Source organism: Phoxinus phoxinus (assembly GCF_949152265.1).
Source record: "Phoxinus phoxinus genome assembly, chromosome: 16".
Lineage (NCBI taxonomy): Eukaryota > Metazoa > Chordata > Actinopteri > Cypriniformes > Leuciscidae > Phoxinus > Phoxinus phoxinus.
In genome coordinates, this window is record NC_136891.1 from 30,569,238 (window position 1) to 30,581,964 (window position 12,727).

Sequence of the window (12,727 nt, forward strand, 5' to 3'; positions counted from 1 at the left end):
GTATTGCAATGTTCATTTTCTGTGCTGCACTGCCAAAGCACAGGCATGATAACAGAACAATGTGATAAAATTCATCTCTTTCATCCACTTTCTAAGACTCTCCTCCACTCAATAATTCTTTTCCTTCCTTTCCTATCTCCCCTCTCCCACTCCCTCTCTCCCTCATATCTTCAGCTCGGCGAGAGGCTGAAAGTTGAGGATTCTGGTTACAGAGGGCATGTGAAGAGAGGGGAGAAAAAAGGGAGAAAACGAAACAAGAGCATCTGCTTTCATCCTCATCACAGTGGGGAAGAGCTCAGCCATGTCAATCACACAGACAGCCAGCTGCCACACACACACACAGATGCACAGTGGAATAAACCCACATTCTTCATATGAGAGGAGAAGCATACAAACCAGGGAGTCTAACAGTCTCTCACAAACACCTCCTCTCAGCATAGAGAGCTTTACACAAGCTCAGGAATGCCCTGTGTTAAATGCTCTGCTAAATCAACCTTAAAATCAGCCCTTTCCCTAGATCACCTTACATATTGTGGGTGTGTGTGTATCTGTACGTTAGCGGCTTTTAGAGCTTGTACTCCAAGTTCTCCCACATGAAATGAGGGAATGAATGCACACACACACACACACACACACACACACACACAAAAAAGGTGGTCTCAGCTTGCAGCTGTGTTTATTTATTCTGCTGGATGCTGGCCACTGGAGTTTAAGGCCCCCACCTCCTACCCCCACCCCAAAATAATAAAAAAACTCACAAAACCACCCACTTCATACCAAAATACCCATCAGAGCATCAAATCCTACCAACCCCTATACAGCCACTCGCCGCCTATCACAAAACATACCCAACTCACTTATACTCTTACATTATAGTGTTTGTTATGGGATTTAAATGTTACTACCATTAATAATTAAACATCACAAGTCGGACATTATGACATATACATATATTTGTGTGTGTGTGTGTGTGACTGATGCAAAGCTGTTACATTTTCAAGGGTTCTTTGATGTATAGACAGTTCAAAGGAACAGCATTATTGAACAGAAATGAAATGCATTCCCGCTGAATAAAAGTATGAATTTGGCGTCTTGTAAAAAAAAAAAAAAAACTTGATCCCAATATCTTGAACCTTAGTGTACTGTATATACTGTATGTATGTAGTATATTATATTGATTATAAATAGAACAATTAAAAACAATATTAATAATAATAAATATGTTTTCAAAAACAATTTCATTCATTACTACAACAAAACTGTAGCTGATGTTATCAGTCTATTTTGAGTTTGTATTTTACACTGATTTTATGGATGTATGCAACACACACAGATATTACAAATTTTGCACTACAAAATATCCTATTGGCTGAAAAAGTTCCAGCTGGTTTCCCAGTCTCTTCTGAAAACAATCTCCTCATCTTACTGTAAAAATCAAATGCAGTGTTCTTACAAAGCATTACGACTATGAAAGAAGAGTCTCTCTGAGTGACGGGTCATTGCAGGTCCAGTTGGTCGCCGAGCTAATGAGTGATTTGATTGGCCGTCGTGTTCTCATAAAGACCAGCGTGATTCATCGCCGAGCTCTCTTTAGTACGCGATTGGTCGGTGGTGCGGATAGATGCGAGAGGTGAGAACGAGGACAAAATCATTTTGTTGCTGGAGAAACAAAGTGGTCTGAGGTGAAATCATCTTAAAAATAACAAAAACATCAGCAACCTCTAAGACCCCGTCGAGAGTTTTATGCTATCAGCTCAGCCTGTGTGTTTTCACAGGAATCTTTGAACTTCACTTCATTTGCGCCCTGATTTTATGTATGTTTTTAGTGGAGGCCTGAAAGTCTGAATTCCATAAAACTATAAAGCTTCACGCTTCAAACAGCTTATTAAGTCATACAAACAGCGAACCAATTAAAACTGTCCGCGGTTCAGGAGTTTACACAAACATACAGTGTTCATCTCCCACTGCTTCAACTACATAGAGTCATATCTGTACGCTTGTACTCAAAATACACACTTGGGCACACAGACATGAATAGAAAAGGTTTTGATCTCACACAGTACAGTTAAAAGGTTTTGGGTCACTATGATTTATTAATGTTTCTGAAAGAAGTCTGTTATTGCTACCAAGGCTGATACAGTAAAAATAGTAAAATTGTGAATTATTACAATTTAAAAGAACTTTTTTTTAAATTCCGGTGATGGCAAAGCTGAATTTTCAGCAGCTAATTTATTTTTTAAATAAATCCTACTGACCGCAAATTTTCAAACTGTTGTGTACACACATTTATGACAGTATAAACCGTAATGGTGACTGACGGCGCTTGACATGTTCAAAGACGCGTCTCCAGTGTGTATCACAACAAACTCACTTTTAAACAGGTCTTGTGTCTCTCATTAAAGGTTTTGCACAGACTCGAATAGCATGTGGATTAATCGTGACACCTACAGTGCCATCAAAATGATTGACACTGTCTGTTTGGAAAAATGTAAACCTATGTATCTGACAAAAGATTTTTACATTTTTGGCCTTTGCCTGGAGGTAAAATACTGGGAGTAGAATACATGGACTGTTTCTGTAGCAAACCGCACTGATCTACTCCATCTACACACACACACACACGCGCGCGCTCACAGCTTTGGTCCGATTTCCCGAAATCTGCCCCAGTCCTGAGCCACATAAACCTGGCTGCATGATTCAGCCGCCTGGAATACCAGCGTTCCCACAGGAAACCTGGAGCGGCTCACACATGTATACGCATACACACACACAAACCTAAAGCTCCCACTCTGGCAAAAACCTAAAGGAACTAAAGGTCTCTCTAATCCAGGATAAACACGACAGCACGGCTGTGCACTCAGAGGGTAATTACAAGCAAATTGAAAAGAAAGTGCAAGGTCAAAATACATATTACATATGGCAGACCCAAATGAATGTATAGTTCCAAATCTGAATATATAGTTGTATATTAGATTATATGAATATAACATTATCTTTTTTCACTATACATTTTATATAATCGCACACACACACTTTTGACGTTAAGAATTCTGAACCCTTTTAAAAGAAGTCTAATGTTTACCAAATTTGCATTTATTTGATCAAAACTACAGTAAAACGGTCAAATATTTTTCTATTTTTAAATATTAATAGGCATAACAGTTTTCTATTTGTACTATATTTTAAAATACAGTTTGTTCCCTTTAAAATAAATATAATTTATTTCATTTATAGCATGTTGAGCGGTGAACTAGTCAAAAACAATGAGAAATGCTTAATATCACAATCTACAGCCAATGAAGTTGCTTGGGGGTCCCTTGGTCGACTGAATATGGATGACAACGCCATAAACAGACAGCAGAAGTGAAAGTGCATTTGCAAAGTACTATTCCACAAAAGAGAAATAATCATTTGTCAATAGGTTGCTGATGATTTCATGCACTGTTGCTCTCATTCTGGATTCCAGTTTATCAGGAACTTTGTGATCTTTATCAGAAAAAGCTGTCTGATACATGTTGAAATAATTATGGAGAAATACCATGTGACCACTGGATTCCTTTCTTTTAAAAAAACAGCAACAGAAGACAACTGAACTGATGTACACTTTGTGTCAGTCATTACCACAAATAGTAATGCTTGTAAAAACAGTTACAGACTATTAAAGCTATTAAAGAGGAATGCACATTGCATCAACAGTAACAACAAGCTAAATGATGAGAACAAGAAATCAATTATGCAATCCAGCAGACCTAATGCAATGAATTCTCACACAACTCGTCCAAAGTTTTGATATTAAAAGTAGGGCAAGTCGTCATCACAACCTCATATTTTGAATCATCAATGTGTTGCATACAACTAATACTAAAGCATGTGCACCATTTTTATATAATATAGAGAATGATTGCCTGTCTTTCAACATATATTCATGATATATCAGATTTCATATAATTAATTAATTAATTAATATTAAAGATCTGTAAATGTATATAATGATTAAAATACATATAGATCAGATATCTATCTACATATCCTTTTTTTTTTTTTTTTTTTTAAGATGCCCTCATCTCAAAGTAATGATAAATCAGTATGTTGATCATCGGATTAAATTAAAATGAGTCTAAATTAGATTTTGTGTTAGATGTTTGAGTCCAAAATGCTGAGCCCTCACACTCATCCGGACAACAGTTTGGTGCATAACGTAGCATGGAATAACTTGATGTCTATTGGAGACGTAGACGTACATGAATTGCTATTTAGTCATTCAGTCCTACACACAATCACATGTAAAAAGTCCTCAAAACAATTGAACACTGGATTTGAGAGTGTGTGCGAGTACCTCCACATAATCTTTGGCATGGCCCCAGTCACGCTTCGAGTCCAAATTGCCCAGGCTGAAGCACTGCAACTGCCCGAGATGGATCTTTGCCACAGAGCGACTGATCTTCCTAGTCACAAAATTCGAACCTGAAAAAACATGTACACACAGATCGGGAAAATATTAGTATGAAGCATTCATTCAGCCTTGTCAGGCTTTCTCCCTCGTTTTTCTTTTTTCATTCTTTAATTTTTTCTTGTACCTGTCAATTGAATTCATTTTGAACCCCCCACCCCCACCACACCCCACCCCACCCCATACATAATGTCAGTGCAAATTTGTGCGTTCAGCCGAAACGAACAGTTAATGTGTCCCTGTCATACACACAGGCAGAAAAACGCACTAACATTCACACACAGGGATAAAATCAGACTCTTGTCTAGTCAGTGGACCACCCTGGAGAATCTGTAAGCCAGTCCAAAGTCCTACTGAGCTGCCAGACACACACATATGCTTCATCTGTGGGAAACCTTGGACGGTCTCATGTCCTGCTGAGTTGTGCTATAGCTTGAATCAGACAGAGGTGGGAGTTCTAGACTCCACCGCCTATATTACCAGGCCCAGGTCAGAGCAGGAACACACTTACTTTAAGTGTATAAGTGAATGACGACTATTACGCTCTTGACTTGGGCTAAAGCCTGCATGCGTGTGTGTTTTTGGCCATAAAAGTTCTCTGGAGAAAATCAGCAATGCCGGGAAGATCATGCCCTATTATTGCAAAACAAAAGTCAACTACAAATTTGGGCAGTCTAAAACATACCTACGCAAACACATTGTTAAAATGAGTTACTGATTTTCTCAAATATCTACATCAAAAATCTATTACGCTTTTTTCCACAAAGTTTGATGCTTTTTGGTGTTACATCGGACTTACGGAAGAGTAAAGATTTTTTTTCTTTCGGATTGCCCGGATAGGCGAGATTTCTACTTGCTCTGCCATCGTATTTCACTGGCTACAACATTTTTTTTATGAAATTAAATTCATAATTTTATACTTACATTTTGTAAATTAATCATTTTAAATATGTAACAATTTCAGCTATTGTTCAATATTTATTTCCTGCAAGTTTTCATATGGTAAAATGACTGATAAAATGTCTACTTTAAATGCAGTGTAAATTGCTTTGAATAAAAGAGTCTCCCAAATGCGTAAATGTACATTTATTAGAAAGTCCTTTAAAAGCATAGTCAGCATCCCTGTAGCTCAGTAGAGCATGGTGCTAGAATCATGGGTTCGATTCCCAGGAAATGCATTAACTGATAAAATGCCTTATATGCAGTATAAATTGTTTTGAAAAAAAAGCTCTGCCAAATGCATAAATAAACATTATTTAAAAAAAAAAAATTATAATAGATGTATAAACATTCCTGTAGCTAAACCAGTAGATCATGGCATTAGCTACGCCTAGGTCATGAAAATGCATGAAAATCTATACCTCGAATATAATGCAAGTCAATTTGGATAAAAGCATCTGCCAAATGCAGTATAAATGTAAAAAATATGATTTATTATTACACACTATTAATAATACACACTATCGCATAATCAAACATTAAGTTTTCTTTATAAAAAAAAAAAGGCAATGCATAGTTTCTGTAGTAAGCAGAATTCGCAACCAAATGTCATAGAAAATTAAATGCATATAGTGATGAAAAAATGTAGGCTATAGCACTGACCCGAAACTTTTTCACAGTGGCTCTGAGCCAGAGGGTCACCTTTATTGTTAAGCCCTGGTCCGTGAAGTAAGCTAAAATGAAAATTCAAAAAGTCATAAGTGAACGGCCTCTTTCCACGGCAGGATGTCCGTCATGGGCCCCCCGTGCGCGGGCTTGCTGCTATCACAAAGGGCTCTTTCTAATCCGTGCTAAACGCAGCTCACGACCAGGTGCATGAGCTTGGCACGAGAAGAACAGTTTAAAATACCACACTGTAAACAGCCGGGTCAATCCGTCGTCACAGACACGCCACAGGGGGGACTCAAGGATCTGATTTCGGTTCACTCATTTAAAAAAAAGAGGGGGAAAAAAAGCGAATCGTAGCCGATTGACCAAACCCTGGTCAGCAATAATGGGTCGGCTATGCGTCTGTGTGCAAGTGTGTTTAAAAGTCCAAGACAGGCCATTTCCGCGCACCGGCTCCTGTTTCCAGTCGGAGTGTAATTAGGCCGTCTCTTAGCACACGGTGGGAAGCTGTGACGAGGAGCAGAGTCGCAGGGAGTCGACCGCAGGGAGCTCTCATCAAGTCTAAAACAACCCGGTTTAGGGCTGGTTTAGACCGTGATTATGCGGACAAGAGCCCGGCAAAGCCTCAAAACAGGCGGCAGACCTGCAGGTGTGCGTGTTGGCAGTGGGAATGTGCCCGGGCTCTGTCAATGCACATTTTAAGAGTAACGAGCAAGGCTAATGTCGAGAATCTAGGCGAAAATTTCTAATGGATGGAAAGACGTCCTGCCAAACCAGGTGGAAATAAAGTGCAGTCAAGATGTCTGGTCTATCAGTCACTGACACTCAGATATTTCCAGCATGTGAAGAAAAAAAAACGATTGTCAGTACAAGGCCCTGTTCCTGTTTCTTGACACATGTCTGAACACACATTCATGCAGATGTACATACAAGAATGCACTACCATCGGATTGCCACGTTCATTTAAACGAATGACAAAAACACACACCAGCACCCTGATCTCTTTCAGAACCGGCAAAGTTGCAGTGTCAACACAGAAAAACAGTAACAGAGCTCAAAAATGCAGATGGCCTGGGAGTCGGTGTGAGACAGTTTCGGGCCTGAATGGTCCTGAATGACTGAATGGTCACTTGCCCTACTGGGTTAGCACTGTGTTTTGACCATTTTTTTTATTATGACAGTACATGCATCATTATGCTTTAGAAACTTGTTTTCTGTGAAATTTGGTTGTGAAAATGTATAACTATGGACTGTATAACTTCCAGTTATTATTGCAAATTTGATTAATTTGATTAAATACATTCATATGTAAAAATGTTTTTATCAAAATGAAATGTATAAATGTGTTTTATAAATGTAAAATTCTAACCATAAAAATATTTTATATAATAAATTGTATCATAAATATAATTTGATTTATTTTTATATAAAAAAAATATAAAAGAACCTCACATACCTGAAAATCATAGGTAGCTACATTAGACAAAAGCTTTTTTTTTACAGACAAATAATTTCAAATTAGTATTCAATCAATCAATCAAAAAATAGGTCACGTGACAAAGATTGCAAATATATTTTTTACCTTGTTTTGCAAGTAGGAGTTTTTGTCTCTTTATAATATTTTTATGGCCCAAGCGGGCAAGCAGAAAAAAGTCCTTATTGTTGAGCCAGCTTTGGAGTGCATGTGGGAGTGTGTAGGAAAGATAGAGAGTGAGAGAGATACAAGGTGAGGAGTGATGTTTAATTTGAGACATTAAAAGGAGCATCTCGTTCACTTCCCTTCTTTGTTGCCATGACTGCACGACAACACAAACACAGGTGTGTGAGGTGGGTAGTCAAGAAGTGAAAGAGCAAAACATCTCACAGCTCATCCAGCAGTGTGTACGTGTGCGCGTGCGTGTCTGCGATAGGTGAGAGGTCCATCGACACCTTCATACAGGTGCAGCCCCTCTCACCTGGAGAGGTTTAACTTCTTAAAACGCTCGTCTTTCAACAGGAAAGAGGGAATGTGAGCAAACAAAAAGACGAGAGATGAGTGTGTAATGGAGGAGCCCTTTAGATGTTGTCTGATTGACTGGCATGACCATTTCTCTCATCTAGAACCACACACTATTAGACGTACGAATCTGAATAGGTGTCAAAGTGCAACTACTTTCACATGCGCACACATCCCAGACGTCTCTGTGGTGGATTTGTAACAGATTATTTTACTCTTCTCATCTTTCGTAAACTCTTTCGAAGCTGGTTTGTTTATTGGTGTAAGTGGACACCGGCTGAAATTCCGAAGTGAATTCCAAACCAGATTAACTCATCGTCGCCGGCCCGCCCAATGACGGGAGGCTACCACGGCGATCGGACAGGAAATGAAGTTGGCTTTTTTCACACTATCCCATCCATCTCTACCCCTGTCTAGCTATCTCTAACCCTCCTCCACCCCTGCACTCCCTTTTTCCTCGTCCACACACACACACACAAAGTCTAGTCGTCAATGTTTGTCTCACCATGCGTAAAAAATATTGCTCTTCCTGTGCTCTGAGGTTGTGGGTGGGGGCACAGAACAACACTCTTGTTGTTGAGAAGATGTCATGGCTGCACCCTTTACCAAATGTTGTGTCATGATACTCCCCCGTAAACCAATCACAATGAAGCTGGCCACACACACAAAATTCTCCCTGGACTCTTGCATCATTTCCTTCACTGTAGTCTGCAAACACTTATTAGCCGTGTCCGAAACCGCTGCCTATCCACTATATAGTGCACTACATCGGGTGTCGGCCATTTTGTAGTAGTGTCCGAATTCTGAGTGAACGACATCATTCCCTACATCCTACATCATTCCCAATCCTCTCTGAATTCGAGTGTACATTCGATGTAGACTTGCTGAAGCACTATTTCCCACAATCCATTGTGGAGAGGACTGAGCTCGCGTGAAAGTGCGGGAGCGAGCGAGTTTAAACCAGAAATTACTTTACAGCTTTCTTATTTCTGCTTTAACATTTATTTCATGCTAGTTTTAGTTTTCTTAGTTTTTTTATGTGTTAATCATTACTTGAATAAAACATTAAAATATTGAGACAATATTAAATAACGGTAGATGAATTTAAAAATTAAATTACCGGTAAATTATATTAATAAGGTATATTTTTTCTTTTATTCAAACATATTATTTAGGCATTAACTCAATTTAATGTGTTTTACTAACAGCAAGGTGTTTTAATCATTTGTGGCATTGTTGTTAACTCGTTAAACTGTAAAGAAGATGATAATTTGGTGGATATAGAAAATATTATAATATATATAGAAAAGAGAAAATATTCGTTAATCATCTGTAGGTAGGTAGCATATTAATTTGAATGTAATCATAACCGTCGCCTGAGGCGCTCAACGACCACGTCATCTGTGAGTGTTTCTAACAATTTCAATCAATGAAACAACAAAGCTGGCACGGAGTTATAAAATATAAATATAATTACAAAATAAAGTCATTATGATTGTTATTGTTGTTAATATTATTTTATAAAGTAAGTTAACATGTAAGATAAATGGAGTTTTATCACTACGTGTGACGAAGTCGTTTCTGCAACAGCTCCAGCTCTCCGACGCACAGTGTATACGCCAGCATCCGGATTCACTCACTTCATGTCGTTCACTGCTTGCAGATATAGTGCACTCAAATGCCATACACTATATAGGGATTAGTGAATGAGTGAACGAGTGAACGAGTGAGCGGTTTCGGACACAGCAATTGTATGTCTCAAAACTTGTGAGCCATCTTGATGTCTTGATTTGTTGGCTAGATAAGTAGAATTCTGTCCGAATTAGAAATTAAACACTTTTTATACATGTGATAGAACAAAACTGTCACTCCGATTACAATCACTGAAAATTTCGCCACTTCAAGCTCTTATAATGGAAGCCATCTAGTTTCTGTGTCACGCTACACACTTGCAGTGTAAACAGTTCCATCGCGCTGTGACTGCCATCACAACACTGACAGCGCATTCACAGTGTAAAAAACACTCCAGAGGTTTAGTCTAGAAGCAAATATTAGTTACTTAGCAAACTTTGAAAGCTTGACACCTAAAATAGACAATTTAACACAAAATGGACTGATAAATTTGCCTCATTGTTATCCATCTTTTGGTTCTTAAAATACATTAAAGTGAATTTATTTTCTTGAATATCAAATATATTTGCACGTGCAGTGAGCATACAGTACTATCCAAAAATGTGCTGTAGGGTAGTTGAATTAAGTTACCAGAAAGGGAAAGGTCCCCTCCCAAAAAATAATGCACTTTTGTGCGCATTCGACATGAGGGTGTGTAAATTATGAAAAAAAATAATAATAATAATAATTTCTTGAGGGAACCTTTAACATACTGGAAGCATTTATGAATTCTAAAGGTATTTGTGTGCAAGAATTACATTTTTAAACTCTCTCTGTTAATTTGTTATAAAAGGGGGCTGAGTTGTTAAGGCTGACCAACAACAAAATGATATGTGTCATATGTTTTGATGAATGAGGTGATAAAGTTATGAGGTGTAACACATAGTAGTGGCTGTTGGTTACTGCACATTTTTCAAAACCAAATGAAAATAAAACCAGGCCTACTTTTAACGTAAAGCAAAGTACTTTCAGTTTCTCTGCACTAGAACAACCAAACATGCAATTATTTTTTTTTAAAGCTATCTGCAGTATGTAGGCAGATCTTGTGTGTGGTGTGCGTCTTAAACTCTGACCTCTTCTAGGACTCTCATGATTGAACAAGATCCCATTCACAGCAAAGAGGTTATAGGCTTCCCTGAAGTTGACCACTATCCAGTATGCATAGAGCTTAGCAGCACCTGTGGAAAAAAGAGAGAGAGAAAAACAAGGGAGAGACAGAAGGTTACTACAATAACACTTTTAAAGAAATGTTATCAATAATTCAGACACATGATGGTTTTCAAAATATAAAATATATATACACTACAGTGGTAAAGTTTGGGGTCAATAAGATTTTTTGAAAAAAAAAACTTGAAATAAGTCTCTTATGCTCAACAAGGATCCATTTTCTTTCATGAAAAATACAGTAAAACCTGTTGTGAAATAATATAATATTGTGAAATATCACATTTTTCAAATTACTGTTTTCTATTATTCTATATTTGAAAATGTAATTTATTCCTGTGATGGCAAAGCAAAATTTCCAGCAGCCATTGTCACATGACCCTTCAGAAACCATTCCAATATGCTGATTTGGTGTCAAAAACATTTCTTATAATTATCAATGTTAAGCAGTTGTGCTGCTTAATATTTTTGTGAAAACATTATAAATGCGTTTACTGCAACTTTTGATCAATTTAATATTTAACAATATAATTGATTTGACTGCACTGAAACTATTGGACGACAACTGAGCTGGATGATGACATAATTTCATCTATAAAGGAGCTCAGCAGAAACCAGTGAACTAATTTAATCATTGATGATCTTTACAGTGGAACTGAATAAACTTCAGCTGAATAATGAAACGTTTCTTTTAGAGCTGCTGTACAGCCGAAATGAACCGTTTGCATCACTGAATCATTTTCCTGTAATCACTGTCAAGCTGCTTTGAAACAATCTGTATTGTATAAAGCGCTGTATAAATAAAGGTGAGTTGTCTTGACTTAATGGTCATTTAAATTTGCATTACTGAATAAGACTATTAATCTCTTTCAAAAAAATCGTACTAACCCCAAACTTTTGAACGGTAATGTACATATTTTATAAATATACAAAAAATGAAAAGTATAAGGTACTGCATGCGTGTGTGCTGACCATAAGGGGATCGTGGGTAAAATGGCGTGGTCTCTTTCTGGGGAATTTCCTGTACTTTCCCATAGAGCTCACTGGTGGAGGCCTGGTAGAAGCGGACTGTGTCAGTTAAACCGCAGGTCTTCACAGCATCCAGCAGCCGAAGTGTACCCACCCCATCAACATCTGCGGTGTACTCAGCCAGGTCAAAGGAGATCTGGCAAACACAGAGCAAGTATGCATAAGACTCAATGCAAAAGTATACAAGTAAATGGATCAATTAAATTCAGTGTTATGACATAACCCAATAACATAAGCCAACAAACATAATTTAAGGAAATATGAAGACAAGTAAGTGTCTGGTAATAAAACTCGGCACAAAACCCTCAAAGCTGAGAGAAACATTCTTGTCCTTGATGGTTGAGATCAAGTGTCTTTGTTTGCATAGAGTTGCATGCTCTGCTATAAGTGGAAAACACACAGAGCATCAAAGGGTTTGTCTTCTAGTTCTTGTAAATTGGGTCAAAACAACTAAATGTTGTGTATGAATAACTATATTCGGTGCATACAACTTGCAAGCAATCAAACAAACAACAAAATAATATCTGACAATATTGCATTTTTTCTGTTTTACATTTAGTCGCTTTATCTAGGGAGCCTCTCTATTTTAAATAGTGTGCTGCAAACTATCACATGAACAAAACTGACCATCAACTAACAATCTGAACCTCAAAAAGTTTTGTGAATGATTCACTGATAAGATTGGACTCAAAAGAACAATGTTCACAAATCAGTCGTCCCTCCTCTCATGAAAGCGGGAAAGAGAACAAGCAGATGCCAAGATGGTCTGTAAATTTAGATTTTAATTCAGGCCTGTTTCTCACAAAACT

The 12,727-nt window shown here is 37.7% G+C and overlaps 1 protein-coding gene across 2 annotated transcripts in view; it reads right to left on the minus strand.

Annotated features, from left to right (window-relative positions):
* Positions 1-12,727, minus strand: part of gmds (GDP-mannose 4,6-dehydratase) — a 62,690-nt gene that overhangs the window by 32,329 nt on the left and 17,634 nt on the right. For both annotated transcript variants that reach the window (XM_079584690.1, XM_079584689.1), the window contains 3 exons: positions 11,862-12,054; positions 10,799-10,903; positions 4,337-4,464 (listed from right to left, as the gene is read on the minus strand). In XM_079584690.1, the coding sequence (XP_079440816.1) occupies positions 4,337-4,464; positions 10,799-10,903; positions 11,862-12,054 (426 nt within the window). The remainder of the gene's footprint in view (positions 1-4,336; positions 4,465-10,798; positions 10,904-11,861; positions 12,055-12,727) is intronic.